Raw genomic sequence first — 17528 nt, 5'->3', positions numbered from 1 at the left:
GGTGTCTACGTCCTTCACACCTGTTCAATCACAGCTTTCTGATCAGGGTCAAAAACAGCACAGAACATAGACTACTACTAAATTATGATGCTTTTTGATGGAAAAACCTTGATAGAAAATAAAAGTCAAAATATCCTTACATCTTATAACATCTTTTTCTCTCTTCATCACAATAATCCACAGCACTCCAGTCCATCAGTGAACATCTGGAGAAGACAAAAGATGAAACAAATCCAGCGTTAAGATGATTTTAACTTCAAACCATTGCTTCAGGCTAAAACACAAATCAATAAACCATAATATTGCTTTCTATTCTTTTAAGAAAAACCTGATGTTGGTCTGAATAAATGCTGATATTCCGTGCTCATGCTGGTGTGAAGTAAAGGCTTTTCCACATCTTACTCTCTTAAAGATTTAAAAAAGCAATTTCAAATGGCACTTATCATGAATATTATTAAAGTGATTAGTAGTTTTTAATGTGGAACGTCTCAAAAAGTATGATTTTGCGGTCAGTGACTAAAATAATTCAGCATCATGATTTGGACATAGCTTGGCAGTCAATTAGTTCTACTAAAAATATAAATTACTAACATTGTTGAACGCTTAAATTACTTTTAGTAAATGTATTATTTTTTTAAATAGTGGCCCTGAAGTCAATGATTTCATTCATTCCTCTCAGATTTTACACTAATTCTAGCCTTGACAATTATTAGTGTCATTATTTACAACAAGACTGAATTCAAACAGCACATTGTTATATGTGTATATCAGTGTCTTTCAGAGCTCATCATTAGCAGAGTTAGAGAGGACTGAATCAAGACTCAGTGTGTTTGAGTGATTTCTGATCATGATCACACAGGATTAAACCGCACTCGCTCCAGTGTCACTCAACAATACAATTCAGAAAACAGAATATAATAAGCATAATCAGATTCAAGAGTAAACCAGATGAGTGAATTCAGTCCAAACTGAAGTGAACCGTATCCAGTGCTCCTGAAACATTGATAAGTGCATTCACTGGTGACAAAATCAATGCTTTCTGGTTTAACCACAGCCATATTGATGATGTCCAAACTATTATTAATGTGTTTTATCTGAACTATGTGCAACAATTACTATTCCCTCTTAACAGTATTTCTGTAATACACTCCAACATGTGCCCAGTTCCCATCATTAATTTGTCTTTGGGCATGATGTTAAAGTCTGGCACAATCTCAGTGCAGGTGAGGAGTTACAGAGACCACCAGTGCTTTAACAGAGTCTGGGATGCACAAACACGCGGTCAGCGCTGGACACACATGTAGTGGACAGATGACCAGCTGCATGAAGAGCTGTCCCAGGAAAGACAGATGATAATGTGAAGAAGTGTGACGGTCATTCATTATTGTAATATATATATTGTCTTGTATCTGTATGTGAGTAGGTGGTGTTAAAGCAGCTGGACTGGTTCTGCCAGATGCAGCTTGAGCAGTGTGTGTGTGTGTGTGTGTGTGTGTGTGTGTGTGAGAGAGAGAGTGTCTCTGTGTGTGTGTGTGTGTGACATATCAGGACACAACTCTGTATAATGACATGGGTATGACACAGGTATTACAAGGAGAGGGTGACTTATGAGGACATAACCCATGTCCCCATTTTTCAAAACACTTATAAATCATACAGAATGAGTTTTTTTGAGAAAGTAAAAATGCACAGAGTTTCCTGTGAGGGTTAGGGTTAGGTGTAGGGTTGGTGAAGGGACATAGAATATACAGTTTCTACAGAATAAAAACCATTACACCTATGGGATGAACACACTTTACACAAAAACAAACGTGTGTGTGTGTCTCTGTGTGTGTGTGTGTGTGTGTGTGTGTGTGTGTGTCTCTCTCTCTCTCTCTCTCTCTCTCTGTGTGTGCGTGTGTGTGTGTGTGTGTGTGTGTGTGTGTGTGTGTGTGTGTGTGTGTGTGTGAGTGTGTATCCACACCAGCGGGTGGCGCTAGTGCGCTCATCAGTTGTTAGTCAGCTGTCAGTGATCAGCAGAAGCAGCAGCTCGTCCTCAGGTAACAGACTCAGCTCTGATGGAGAACACTCTGATCAGATTCACACACTGTGGAAGAAGCATCTTCAGTTTCTCGGGTCCAGGCGAGCTGCAGTGTCCAGTGTGTCAGCAGAGGGTCAGGTTTGGGCTCCTGGACGCTCCTGTGGCGCTGCCCTGTCCCTTCAGGAGTGGACACACGGTCCCCTGCGCGCTCCTGATCGCGTGTGCGCGCGGACCGGCACATCTCGCGTGAGCTCGTGCACCAAACATTGATTCAGCTGACATATGACGCATTCAACTGAGCTAAAATACATTTATAATCTGACAAAAGATTTATATTTCAGTAAATACTGCCTTTCTGAACTTTGTGTGTATCCTGAAAAATAAAATGTATCGGTTTCCAGAAATATTGATAATAATCAGAAATGTTTCTTGAGCAGTAAATCATCATATTATTCCGATTTCTGAAGATCATGTGACACTGAAGACTGGAGGAATGATGCTGAAAATACAGAAAAACATTACACTTTAACACAGATTCACACAGAAAACAGATGATTTACAGTAGACTAAAGTTTTTACTGTTTTAAACTGAAATAATATTTTAGAATAATAATGTATTTTCTACTTTAAAAATGCAGCTTTGATGAGCAGAAAAGCATTACACCCTAAGTTATAATGATCAGTGTGTGTGTGTGTGTGTGTGTGTGTGTGTGTGTGTGTGTGTGTGTTAATGCTGTGTTTGTTCTGCAGGGAATGGCATGACACAGAGATCCATGTGGGGCTGTCAGATTCAGCAGGTAGAGCACACCTGTGTGTGTGTGTGTGTGTGATCGCTGCTCAGTGTGTGTGTTTGTGTGTGTGTGTGTGATCTCTGCTCAGTGTGTGTGTGTGTGTGATCACTGCTCAGTGTGTGTGTTTGTGTGTGTGTGATCGCTGCTCAGTGTGTGTGTGTGTATGTGTGTGTGTGTGATCGCTGCTCAGTGTGTGTATGTGAGTGTGTGTGTGTGTGTGTGTGTGTTTGATCACTGCTCAGTGTGTGTGTTTGTGTGTGTGTGTGTGTGTGTGTGTGTGTGTGTGTGATCTCTGCTCAGTGTGTGTGTGTGTGTGTGTGTAGGTCTGGTCTATAACTACACGCTGTCAGGCGTCCGGAGAGACGAGTGTGGCTGGGAGCGCTGTGTGTGTGTGCAGCTGGGCTCTGAGAGGACACCGGAGCGCAGGGAATCATGGGACACGGAGCTGGAGCGCTTCTCTTCTCTTCCTCAGTGGGCTCCAGAGCGGTACGGTCACAGTCTCAGGTCTCAGTGCTGCTGGTCATCTTCATCCCTGTCAGGAGGTCAGATGTGATGGTGCTTGTTCTGCAGGTTTGCTGAGGAGAGGGAGTTTGGCTCGTGCTGTTATGGTTTCGCTCTGACCTTCATAAACCACATGCGCTCGCTGGAGGAGAAGGAGTCTCTGAGCCGAGATCAGTTCACTGGCTCTCACGTTCTGCCCAGAATGAAGACCGTGTCGCTGTACATCAGCATCTATCAAGCAGTATTACAACATGGCTTTCACATCACTGAAGCTCCACACGACGTCTGATGCACATCTCCTCACTACAGAGTCATTCTGTGTCAAATAAACCATATCTCACAGACTCCCCCGGCTCACACTTCTCATTTTGTCAGTATTTCATCTGAAGAAAGATAAAAATGTATAGTGAGGAAAGACAAAAGATCAAATGTCATGGATGTATGTTTTCTGAGTAATCCACTGTTTCGTAGAGGAGAGTAAAATGATGATAGTTTTCAGTTTTCACCTGAGATTCAGAGCCAGATTACAGGAGGATAAGACTGAGCAAATCATTAGGTTCGTTAAATCTGTTGACTTTAGCAGTCTTTGTTGCATTATATTCCAGTGAATGTTCAATAATGGGAAAAAGCACTTTTCAAGTTTGCAGGCCTGTAACTCGAGGATTAAGGATTAAGTGTTAGAATCTTTTTTAATTGTAATAACATGAAGCAGTCATAGATGAAGTAGTATCTGCTGGGGGCATATTTGTCAGAATCACTGCTATAGCTCAGACTGAGAGACACTGAAGGTCTCTCACACATGAAACACATATTGAAATATATTTCAAGCACTCAGACGTGTTGAGAGAGAGACATACGTGACCCAGAGCAATAATCATGAGGGTACATTTGCGATTTATACATCATCTGAAGCTGAATAAATGATCTCTCCATTGATGTGTGGTTTGTTCGGAGGACAATATTTGTCTGAGATACAACTATTATAAATCTGGAATCTGAGGGAGCAAAAAAATCATCTTTAAAGTTGTTCAGATGAAGTTCTTAGCGATGCATATTACTAATCTAAAATGAAGTTTTGATATATCTACAGTAGGAAATTTACTAAATATCTTCATGGAACATGATCTTTACTTAATATCCTAATGATTTTCAGCATAAAACAAAAATAATTTTGACCCATATAATGTGTTGGGGTAGCTGTGGCCTAATGGTTAGAGAGCTGGACTAGTTACTAGAAGGTCACCGGTTCGAGTCCCGGTGCTGGTGGGGGCTGAATGAACACTGCTCTCTCAGTACACATGGCTGAAGTGTGCTTGCAAGGCACTGAAACCCCAGTTGCTCCGGCGCGCTGGATATACAGGTGCTGGTCATATAATTAGAATATCATCAAAAAGTTGATTTATTTCACTAATTCCATTCAAAAAGTGAAACTTGTATATTATATTTATTCATTACACACAGACTGATATATTTCAAATGTTTATTTCTTTTAATTTTGATGATTATAACTGACAACGAATGATAATACCATATTCAGTATCTCAGAAAATTTGAATATTGTGAAAAGGTTCAATATTGAAGACACCTGGTGCCACACTCTAATCAGCTAATTAACTCAAAACACCTTTAAATGGTCTCTCAGTCTAGTTCTGTAGGCTACACAATCATGGGGAAGACTGCTGGATTTCCAAAAGATGACCATTGACACCTTGCACAAGGAGGGCAAGACCCAAAAGGTCATTGCAAAAGAGGCTGGCTGTTCACAGAGCTCTGTGTCCAAGCACATTAATAGAGAGGAGAAGGGAAGGAAAAGATGTGGTAGAGAAAAAGTGTACAAGCAGTAGAGATAATTGCACCCTGGAGATGATTGTGAAACAAAACCCATTCAGAGATGTGGGGGAGATTCACAAAGAGTGGACTGCAGCTGGAGTCAGTGCTTCAAGAACCTCTACACACAGACCCAGATCCCAGAGTCTGGAGGAAGAGAGGAGAGGCACACAATCCACATTGATTGAGGTCCAGTGTAAAGTTTCCACAGTCAGTGATGGTTTGTGCTGCCATGTTATCTGCTGGTGTTGGTCCACTGTGTTCTCTGAGGTCAAAGGTCAACGCAGCCGTATACCAGGAAGTTTTAGAGCACTTCTTGCTTCCTGCTGCTGACTAATTTCATTGGAGATGCAGATCTCATTTTCCAACAGGACTTGCACCTGCACACAGTGCCAAAGCTACCAGTACCTGGTTTAAGGACCATGGTATCCCTGTTCTTAATTTGCCAGCAAACTCCCCTGACCTTAACCCCATAGATAACCTGGTCTCTCATAACACCTGAGCAGAGCCACAGACTGATCGACTCCATGCCACGCCGCATTGCTGCAGTCATTCAGACAAAAGGAGCCCAAAGAAGTATTGAGTGCTGCACATGCTCATACTTTACATGTTCATACTTTCAGTTGGCCAAGATTTCTGAGATACTGAATTTGGGATTTTTCTTAGTTGTCAGTTATAATCATCAAAATTAAAAGAAATAAATATTTGCAAAAATCAGTATGTGTATAATGAATGAATATAATATACAAGTTAAACTTGGCAAATGTCACGACTTTCACTTATTGTTATCTATTTCTACAAATATATCTGTGTTACTGATGACTGCTTTTGTGCTGCAGGGACACACATTTCTACTTTCAACATTATTTATTCTTCAGACATTGTTCTTTAAGTACAATACGTTTTAACTTAATGAAAAGTGACACATTTGGTTTTTGACCAAATTATCCATCCATCTCCTTCCGCTTATCCGGGGCCGGGTCGCGGGGGCAGCAGTCTAAGCAGAGACACCCAAACTTCCCTCTCCCTAGCCACTTCCTCCAGCTCTTCTGGGGGATACCGAGGCGTTCCCAGGCCAGCCGAGAGATATAGTCCCAGCGTGTCCTAGGTCTTCCCTGGGGCCTCCTCCTGGTGGGACGTTCCCAGAACACCTCCCCAGGAAGGCGGCCAGGAGGCATCCGGAACAGATGCCCGAGCCACCTTAGCTGCCTCCTCTCGATGTGAGCGTGATGTGATGGAGCGGCTCTATTCTGAGCTCTTTCCGATTGGCCGAGCTCCTCACCCTATCTCTAAGCGAGCGCCCAGCCCTACGGAGAAAGCTCATTTTCTTGCCGCCTGTATCCGGAATCTTGTCCTTTCGGTCATGACCCACAGCTTATGACTATAGGTGAGAGTAGGAACGTAGAACGACCGGTAACTTGAGAACTTCGCCTTGCAGCTCAGCTCCTTCTTCACCACGACAGACCGGTACATTGACCGCATCACTGCAGAAGCTGCACCTTTCCACCTGTCGATCTCCCGCTCCATCCTTACCTTACTCGTGAACAAGACCCCAAGAGAATTTAATTCCTCCACTTGAGGTAGGAGCTCTCCACCAACCTGAAGGGGACATGCCACCCTTTTCCCGGCTGAGAACCATGGCCTTGGACTTGGAGGTGCTGATTCTCATCCGAACCGCTTCACACTTGGCTGCAATGGAAGCGGAGAACATGGATCACTCGGTCTCTAGCCTCCGTCTAAATCCTGCCGGAGGAGGGAGTTGAAAATCTCTCTAACTGGGGGCTCAGTCAAATGTTCTCAACAGACCCTCACAATGCATTTGGGTCCTCCGAGTCTGTCCAGCTTCTAGGTCTAGGGTGTCCTGGTGCAACGTGCACTGATGGACACCCTTATGCTTGAACATGGTGTTCATTATAGCTTGCACAGAAGTCCAATAACAGAACACGACTCGGGTTCAGATCAGGGGGGCCATTCCTCCCAATCACCCCCTCCAGGTGTCACTGTCACTTCCCTAGTGAGCGTTGAAGTCCCCAGTAGAACGACCCGTTCTCTCAGTCTGACCCGTCACCTAGAACCTGTTTGCCTTGGGAGACCCTACTGGGGGCATATACCCCCGGATAAAATACCTCTGTGGATCATTCCGGTACTCAAACCTCTTCACCACGATAAGGTTGCGGTTCAAGGAAGAGCTGACCAAATTAATTAATCATTAAACATTTTGTCTCTGAGCCACATTATATCTCTGTAACTCAAACATACAGGGCCCTAAAAATGAAGATGTGAAAAGGAAAGTTTGTTAAAATACCAAATCTGAAGGGGCACTAAGATTTAAATACTTCAGGCCTGAAATACTGGAGAAAGAACTTGAAAAGTGCTTTTTACAGCTTTTAAATGGTCACCATCGGGACGCAATGCAACAAAGACAGCTGAAGTCAACAGATTTTACCAACAGACCCAGCAGTCTCTGTGTAAAATAACATTATGATGTTGCACTCTTTCAGAAGTCAGTTTTATCCTCCTGCACTCTGCCTCTTAATCTGAGGTGAAAATTACCATGTTGACCCGCCTCTACGAAAAAGTTACACAAATGTTGTAGGCTCCCAGTGGCTGGTGATGATATATTGAGGTCTTATGAAGAGAAGCGATCGCTCTGTGAATATATTACCAGCTCAGCTCATGGATGATATCAAGCCTGTATTCTGCTGTAAACTGCTTGGTCTGTGTCTGCAGGAGTCACGTGACACACGCGTGTGGATCTCTCACTGCAGACAGCTGGTAAACCTGTAAATACTGATCTGAAACAAAGACTTGGTGTCCAGTTGCAGTGACACACTGCTATCAAGTCAGAGAATCATACTTTCAACTTATTACAGTACAACACATGTTTGATCTAGCACATTTAAAATGCCATGCAACGCTTTAAAACCCATCAACAAAACTTCACTTCGCAAGCAACCACTTTAAAGAAACCAAGACTGGGGTGATTCTCTCCGTCTTCTTTGTGCGTTCTGTAGTAATGCAAGACGGGATAACTGAGCCTGTGAAATGTACAGAATTACAGTAATCGATGCGTGATGATGATGATGATACAGAGGCATGAGTCATAGTCTCCAAAACACTAGCTGTGCTGCCTGACAGATTCATGAATAGTTTAATTCTTTAAACCAGCATACAGCACACAGTATATGAACTCAGAGTTAGAAGGATTTGGCTGAAGGTGCATCCACGCAGCAGTAAAACAGGATCGTGACTCAGAGGACGTCTGCTGGGGAACACGACTGAAGCTGCAAACAGATCCCTCTGTTCCTCAGGTGTTGTCTGAAACCGGATCGGCTGATGAGACCAGCAGCTGCTCTCTGGACTCGCTCAGACCGGCCAGATGGATCAGAAGAGCGTGATCAGACTCAGTCACTGTGACAAGGACATCTACTGCTTCTTCGTGCCGGATCAGTGTCCCGAGTGCGGCGTCAGCTTCAGCGGCAAGCGTCTGGAGGAAGCCCCGGTCAGCGTCCCCAGCCCCTTCAGTAACGGACACAAAGAACCGTGTGCTTTCCTGGTGACCTCCACAGATGTGCTCAGGTAAGACGTCCAGAAGAACACACCTCCAGCTGAAGCTCCTCCTGGACTGAAGGTGACCTGTGCTCCTGGTTCTTACAGGGACTTCGATGGCAGTTCTGATCTTCACACAGGAATCAGCAACACGAGCGGTACAGTACACCCAAACACTCATTTCAGCAGCAAAATAACCTGAACTGTTAATTAGTAAAATATCACAGTTATTTATTACAGTTCCATGCCAGCATCAAGGCTATTTTCATGGGGACCTCAGAGTAAATCACACAAGGTGTACAGTTAACATCATGTCATGATAAATAACTCTGTTAAACACACCTCTGAGTCAAACCATTGTCTAATCACATTAAAAACAGTACAACCCAATAAAATATGCTTTATAGTTTGAGTTTGGCAAGTAAGACATTTGGCAATTATTAATAAATATCCAACTGTACATCTTGTTTAACATAAAAGACACACTGTAAAAAGTACTTAGTCATACCTAGATTTATTTCTGTAGCTTCACTGTGTATTAAAGTGAGTTTCTTATGATTTTACTGTGGTTTTATTTTTGCTATAGCACATACATTTCTATAATTAACTAAAACTTATACTAAAAATAGTGTTAACCGAAATAAAATATTAAAAGCTTTTTGCTTTTAAGGTAATATTTAAATTTAATTTAACTTGATGTAATAAAACTGAAATAAAAATAAAACCCTGACCTATTAAAAAAAAATTACAAATGATAAAACACTACAAAGTTACTCAAACATTTAAATGATAACAGACAATAAAAAAACTAAATCTGCAAGTATGAATAGAGAGTGTAATACCAGCTCAGTTATACTGAAAACACTGCTAATGACGTTAAACGGTGCAAAAGAAGCAGAACTCTTCTTGACGTAGCTGAAAGAGCACAAAGCCTTGACTGTGGCGGTGTGTGTGTGTGTGTGTGTGTGTGTGTTGCAGGCACGGTGTACAGCTACACACGGAGCGGTGTGCAGAGAGAGTCTCAGGGCTGGGAGCGCTGTGTGTGTGTGCCGCTGGTGCACACACACATGTTCAGTCTCAGGAGTCAGTGGGACCAGTATCTGGAGCAGTTCTCCAGCGCTCACACCTGGGACCCGGCCAGCCACAGGTGACCTCACACACAGAGAAAGCTGCAGTTCTGTTCGATCACATCCGGAGGTTATTAAGAGTCCGAATGCTCTCTGTTTTCCAGCTTTGACGAGGAAAGCCACAACTGCTACAGCTTCTCTCTGATGTTCATCAACTGTGTCCTGGCCACGCAGTCCAAGCCAGCGCTGAGTAAAGATGAGTTCACACGCTCCTTCGTGCTTCCTCGGATCAAACGAGCTTCCAAGTACATGATGCTGTGCCGTGAGATCTCCCAGAACCACTTCTACATCGTGGACAGTACACACAGAGACTCAGGCCAGGGTCCGAGTGAGGACGACGACAGCAAGAACAAATGAGAAGAATCAGACTTCCTCAGCTCCTTACACGTCTTCTCTCAAGGTGAAGAATGCCGAAACGTGCCTGTCGATCCGTACTCTAATGACCTGACACCACGTCTGTAGAACCTTCCAGATGTTTATCATCAGTGTCCTGCAGCACAGAAGCAGTCATCAGTGTCAGACGTATATTTGGAGAAATACACAACAATACACTGTACAAAAATCATTAGGATATTAAGTAAAGATCATGTTCATGAAGATATTTAGTAAATAAACTGTAAATATATCAAAACTTCATGTTTGATTAGTAATATTCATTGCTAAGAACTTCATCTGAACAACTTTAAAGATGATTTTCTCAATATTTAGATTTTTTTTGCTCCCTCAGATTCCAGATTTATAATAGTTGTATCTCAGACAGATAATGTCCTCCGAACAGAAAAAAAGCATCATGACTGGTTTTGTGGTTCAGGATTACATTTAATCATTTATCCAAAGTGACTTATAAATGAGGACAAGGGAAGCAATCAGAATCAAGAAAAGAGCAATGATATAGAAGAAATATGACCAGTCTCAGTTAACTTAATAGAGAACGTTAATGTTAGAGGGTCTTGTTTTATAAAGACAAGATGAAAGAATAGAAAAAGAACTGATAACATTAGTTGTAGAGGATCATTTTATAAATGAAAAGAAATCAAGCAGAAGTAGAACTGAATGCTGTACAGACTACACTGATCTTCTCTGATGTGTGTGTGTGTTTACTGGACACTGCTTAAACACAATCTATGAACACAAGACTGTAGAGCCGTGTTCAGTCAGAAACAGCATCAGATCCAATAAAATGAATTAAAAACAGTTTTTATTACAGTGAACGAAGTATCATGGTGGTATTCTCTATATTAACTGTAGGATATTGTTGAGAACATTATGAGTCAGTCTAGCCTGAGAAAAAAAAACTAACAACAACAACAAACAAAAAAAACTATGAAAAACATGTTCACATTTTACTTAAAGTCTATATATAATGCATAACAGAAGTATTTTCTGTGCACTAATTATGCCTTGTAATACACCTTGTAATGCATTGTATGATCTCATGAATAACTGTACGCACACTTATAATTCATTACAATACAAACAACCTGCATTTGAACTTTGGTTACAGTTGTGAACAAGTCCCACCCAGAGACTTTTCTGAAGATAAAGAATTGTATAAAAATGACATATATGACAGCTTCTTGGCATAAGTGATAATGTCAAAAATAGAATTTAATATTTTTGACATATATAATTTTTGATAATAAAGGTTATTTGAGGTTTATTGTAAGTTATAAAGGAGAAACGATTCTGCACCACAGTTGACATTTCACGTTGAATAAATGTGTATATGTTTAGGGCCAATTAGATTTTTGAGTGCCTTAAAAAGCGCTATATATACATGTAATGAATTATGCAACTGTAAATAATGTGCATGCTGTGACACGGTTTAACACACAAAAAATGAACCACTCTAGAACTATATACACAGTCTTAAGGGAAACTCATTGGGTGTCAAGTGCCGGTCCTTGCTTTGGTATAAACACAGTGTAAACACCTTCGAGACGTTCCCAGTGGATCTGCTGAGAGCAGGGGGGGGGGGGGGGGGTTCCTCTGAGAGACTCATCACAGCGAATAACTGAACACACACACACACACACACAGACACACGCACTCGCACACACACACACACACACACACACACACACACACAGACACACACACATGCACACACACATGCACACACACACACACACACACACACACACACACACACACATATGTGTCCCTGCAGCACAGAAGCAGTCATCTGTAGCACAGGTATATTTGTAGTAATAGATAACAACACATTGTATGTGTCACAATTATACATTTCTCATTTATGTTTACATCAATGTTTACCGGGAGTCAGAGACTCTTTCACCTAGATATCACACTATAGAGACTGTGTCTGTTCCCCGAACTAGAAAATACAAAAAACGTCCAAACCAAGTTAAGGTTAACAATTTAATTGAGGTTCAACAAATAAAAAACAGAAGCAATATGGATAAATAAATGATAAAGCTTGGCTTATTGAATTTCAGATCCCTTTCTGCGAAAACACTTTTTGTAAATAATATGATAACTGATCATAATATAGATGTGCTCTGTTTGACAGAAACCTGGCTAAAACCTGATGATTACATTATTTTAAATGAGTCCACCCCCCAAGATTACTGTTATAAACACGAGCCGCGTCTAAAAGGCAAAGGTGGAGGTGTTGCTTCAATTTATAACAACGTTTTCAGGATTTCTCAGAGGGCAGGCTTCAAGTATAACTCGTTTGAAGTAATGGTGCTTCATATAACATTATCCAGAGAAACCAATGTTAATGATAAATCCCCTGTTATGTTTGTACTGGCTACTGTATACAGGCCACCAGGGCACCATACAGACTTTATTAAAGAGTTTGGTGATTTTACATCCGAGTTAGTTCTGGCTGCAGATAAAGTCTTGATAGTTGGTGATTTTAATATCCATGTCGATAATGAAAAAGATGTATTGGGATCAGCATTTATAGACATTCTGAACTCTATTGGTGTTAGACAACATGTTTCAGGACCTACTCATTGTCGAAATCATACTCTAGATTTAATACTGTCACATGGAATTGATGTTGATAGTGTTGAAATTATTCAGCCAAGTGATGATATCTCAGATCATTATTTAGTTCTGTGCAAACTTCATATAGCCAAAATTGTAAATTCTACTTCTTGTTACAAGTATCGAAGAACCATCACTTCTACCACAAAAGACTGCTTTTTAAGTTATCTTCCTGATGTATCCAAATTCCTTAGCATATCCAAAACCTCAGAACAACTTGATGATGTAACAGAAACTATGGACTCTCTCTTTTCTAGCACTTTAAATACAGTTGCTCCTTTACGCTTAAGGAAGGTTAAGGAAAACAGTTTGACACCATGGTATAATGAGCATACTCGCACCCTAAAGAGAGCAGCCCGAAAAATGGAGCGCAGCTGGAGGAAAACAAAACTAGAGGTATTTCGTATTGCTTGGCGGGAAAGTAACCTATCCTACAGAAAAGCATTAAAAACTGCTAGATCTGATTACTTTTCTTCTCTTTTAGAAGAAAACAAACATAACCCCAGGTATTTATTCAATACAGTGGCTAAATTAACGAAAAATAAAACCTCAACAAGTGTTGACATTTCCCAACACCACAGCAGTAATGACTTTATGAACTACTTTACTTCTAAAATCGATACTATTAGAGATAAAATTGCAACCATTCAGCCGTCAGCTACAGTATCACATCAGACAGTGCACTATAGACCCCCTGAGGAACAGTTCCACTCATTCTCTACTATAGGAGAGGAAGAATTGTATAAACTTGTTAAATCATCTAAACCAACAACATGTATGTTAGACCCTATACCATCTAAGCTCCTAAAAGAGGTGCTTCCAGAAGTCATAGGTCCTCTTCTGACTATTATTAATTCCTCATTGTCATTAGGATATGTCCCCAAAACCTTCAAACTGGCTGTTATTAAACCTCTCATCAAAAAACCACAACTTGACCCCAAAGAACTAGTTAATTATAGACCAATCTCGAATCTCCCTTTTCTGTCCAAGATACTAGAAAAGGTGGTATCCTCACAATTATATTCCTTCTTAGAGAAAAATGGTATATGTGAGGATTTCCAGTCAGGATTTAGACCGTATCATAGTACTGAGACTGCTCTCCTTAGAGTTACAAATGATCTGCTCTTATCATCTGATCGTGGGTGTATCTCTCTATTAGTTTTATTGGATCTTTTTAATCTTGCTGGTTTCGTCTGGTCAGAGGAGAACTGACCCCAACTGAGCCTGGTTTCTCCTAAGGTTTTTTTTCTCCATTCTGTCACCGATGGAGTTTCGGTTCTTCTTGTTTAATTAGTTGGGGAAACTTAATTTCCAGGGATATCATCGACTTGATTGCACAGATACTATTTAAACTGAACTGAGCTGGATGATGACATCACTGAATTCTGCCTTTAAATGAGTGTTTACTATTGTCCTTTTGCATTGACACACTATTTTCATATTTCAATACTGTAAAGCTGTTTTGGCACAATCTGTATTGTTAGAAGAGCAATATAAATAAGGGTGATGACTTTTATGCCAAATATCATTAGGATATTAAAGATCATGTTACATTAAGATGTCTTGTAAATTTATTACCTTACATATACCAAAACTTAATTTCTGATTAGTAATATACATTGCTATGAACTTCATTTGGACAACCTCTAAATCAAAGCAGTGATTACCTAGCAAACATTTTCATCATGTGACAGATTCAGAAGAAAGTTTACTTGATAAAGCAGACACTAGAGAGAAAGACAGGATCAGCGCTGGAACAAATGAGAATCTGAGAGTCAGCTACAATCAAGAGGCAACTCTACAGCTGCGAGAGTCGTGTGTCAGCAACACAAACTCCTGAAGATCACAGCCAAGACCCAGTTTCCATGTCAAAGAGACTGGGGCGTGAGGAAAGTAATGCTTCATAGCCCTGAATAATTCAGCTGTTACTGACACTCCTTGGAAAATCTCTCCCCGCTGGACTGAAGCACGGTCAGTTCTACATGTTTCAGCAGGACACGCCATAAACAACTATTCATGAGACTCTACAATGCATTATAAGGTTCTTTATAAGACATATTTAATGTATTATTACTGCTTTTATAATGCATTATGCATAAATGATTTGAGTAAAGTGTTACCAGTAATTTTCATAGCTGTAGACACTGGCCATATCTGGACTTAAATGCGAGCTAACTTTTTATTATTATTATTATTATTTTTTTGTACAAATGTTGTCCCTACAGCCTAAGCCTACGTGAATGCAAATGAAATGTCTTAATTTTGAAATATGGAATAGCTTGCAACATTTACTGCTGAAGTGATCCAGCTTTGAAAATAAGAGTTTGATGTAGTTCAGCTAGTCAGGAGACAAACGATCGTGGCGTTCCTCCGCTGTTTGCTAACAAGTTCATGTTGGGATGTGTCCTAAATCACAAACCGATGATCACACGGACCGAGGTAAAGCATTCAGTCGGATGATAAATAATCAATGATAAAACATGCCACGCTGCTCTGACTCCAGGGTGTGCTTTACTGGAGAATGATGGGATAGGATTGCATTACTGAGAGGGAGCGCTGGTTTCGGTAAGCTGCTGTCATCAGAACAGAGATGTTCACAGCTTCAGTTGTGTTGTTTGGATTGGCTCTGGAGAGAGAAATCACTCAGCTATATCCAGCTGTAACAATAAACTCTATTTAACTCAACCCTGACACGAACCGGGGGCACGAGACCACCTGATGGATGCTGTTTGTGCTGGGAACAAGCTTCAGTAATAGACAGTGTGTTGCCAGAAGGGATTTCAAAGTAAATTACTAAAGTTACACTCATTAAAAACCATTAGTTTAATACAGGAGTGTCTTCTAAGACAGCTGAAGAACAAGCTCTTATAAGCATTTATCTGATTCAGAAACATTCCCGAATACTTCATGACCATCATATTTCCATTGCTTGTCCTGTGGTTAATAATGAGACTGGATCGTTCTGGATCAGGGTTCGACAGAGACTGTACTCTCACCGAGTCAATGAAGGTCTTGAGATCTGAGCAGAACACAATCTATATATTCATTCATTACAGCAAATAAAAACACACAGGATTTTTGTAGGCCTGCACAATAAATCATTAAAAACTGACTCCTATATCATTTCACTTTAGATTAGTGAGCAATATGTGAAACCGAGTATTAATATCTGAACTGTATAATAACAATACTAATACTGATAAAACTGTTGGCTCCTCCCTTATTGAGTTTCATTTTTAATTTACTGTTTTAGATAAAATCACCTGCTAAATGAATGAGAGTAAATCGTTTTGGAAGTAAGTTTGTAGATGGACTATATCTAGTTACTGTATAAAAAACTTATATGCAAAGTTCATGAAATGACGTTTTAACTCAAAACTGTTCCGGATCTAACCAAAACTAGACACTTCGATTGGTCATGTCAAGAAGTGCATTCAGCATTCATCTGCTGTACACTAATTCAGTCTAACGTGTGTCTACTTAAACTTTTATACACTTCGTACTTAAGTTGTTACTAGCCAATTTCCAATCAGATTTGTTGCACACATTTTGGTGTAACACAAAAAAAATCTGCACTTGTGTTGTTTCCAACATCATTTTGTCGCTCCAGATTTGGCCAAAACTTTGTAAAACAGAGAGCGAAACAGGAAAATTGAAACTGGTCAGCTTACCAATTTCACAATAACTGAATGATTCACTCTTGTCCTAAGTTAAAAATGTAAGGGTCCATAAGAAGGGTCCATTTTATTTTTGCATTACAACAACAACAACAAAATAGCAATAACAGTTGTTTGTAAGGATGATGTCATTATGCAAACCACTTTATTTTTCTGCTTTGTTAGCAGTCGAATTTGGAAGATCTTCAAATATCCAGTCAGAAGTTTTTCAACAGTAAGATTTTATTTTTCCTAAAGAAGTCTCTTCTGCTCACAAAGCCTGCATTTATTTGTTCCAAAGTACAGCAAAAGCTGTGATATTGTGAAATATGATTCTAGTGTAAAACATCTGTTTTCTGTGTGAATCTGTGTTAAAGTGTAATGTATTTCTGTGATGCTCCGCTGTATTTTCAGCATCATTCCTCCAGTCTTCAGTGTCACATGATCTTCAGAAATCAGAATAATATGATGATTTACTGCTCAAGAAACATTTATATTTTAAATTCTTTCAATCCTGTTCATTAACTTGAAAGTCTAAAGTTTAAGATGCTTTAATAGTACGTGAAACATGTCTAAACTTGCATCTTTATCTAACAGTTTCTGAAGTGAGATTTGATTAATTGCTATAGTAAGTTGTAATCTTTCGTTTTCATATTATTTACAGTTTATTAAATATGTTCAAGTGTTTTCGGAAGATCACATTTAACACAAAGTCCAGACTCATGTTTATCTGTCAGATATAATGATTGATTGAGTGCGGTTCTAAGACAAGATATTTCTTTCTATTCCCAAACATTATCCTCTCATTTCCAACTATTTTATAGAAATATCATCCTTTATCATCACCATCCCATTAACTTTCTCTTTTCTATTGTACACCTGAAGCATGGAGCACATGTATGCTGCTGTGTGTGTGTGTGTGTGTGTGTGTGTGTGCTGTGTCAGGATCTTATTCTTCAGATGAGGTCAGCAGAAACACGCGCGCCTCGGTGTCGCAGCAAACATCGTCCGTGGCGCTTCTGAAAACAGACATAGTTCC

At 40.2% G+C, this 17528-nt stretch overlaps 2 protein-coding genes across 2 annotated transcripts; both read left to right on the top strand.

Annotated features, from left to right (window-relative positions):
- Nucleotides 1–1991: 1991 nt before the first annotated feature.
- mkrn2os.1 (MKRN2 opposite strand, tandem duplicate 1) lies at nucleotides 1992–3657 on the top strand. Its single transcript, XM_052569343.1, has 4 exons — nucleotides 1992–2266; nucleotides 2771–2817; nucleotides 3135–3297; nucleotides 3382–3657. Exons 1-4 carry the CDS (start codon nucleotides 2058–2060, stop codon nucleotides 3599–3601), a joined length of 639 nt encoding a protein of 212 aa, XP_052425303.1. The 5' UTR covers nucleotides 1992–2057; the 3' UTR covers nucleotides 3602–3657.
- A 4861-nt stretch (nucleotides 3658–8518) lies between these two features.
- mkrn2os.2 (MKRN2 opposite strand, tandem duplicate 2) lies at nucleotides 8519–10258 on the top strand. Its single transcript, XM_052569344.1, has 4 exons — nucleotides 8519–8718; nucleotides 8797–8846; nucleotides 9667–9835; nucleotides 9920–10258. Exons 1-4 carry the CDS (start codon nucleotides 8519–8521, stop codon nucleotides 10170–10172), a joined length of 672 nt encoding a protein of 223 aa, XP_052425304.1. The 3' UTR covers nucleotides 10173–10258.
- The last annotated feature ends 7270 nt before the right edge of the window (nucleotides 10259–17528 follow it).

This window comes from Carassius gibelio, chromosome B11 (assembly GCF_023724105.1).
Source record: "Carassius gibelio isolate Cgi1373 ecotype wild population from Czech Republic chromosome B11, carGib1.2-hapl.c, whole genome shotgun sequence".
Classification (NCBI taxonomy): domain Eukaryota; kingdom Metazoa; phylum Chordata; class Actinopteri; order Cypriniformes; family Cyprinidae; genus Carassius; species Carassius gibelio.
Note: the sequence above shows the minus strand (reverse complement) of the source record. Positions and strands in the feature narration are given on the sequence as shown.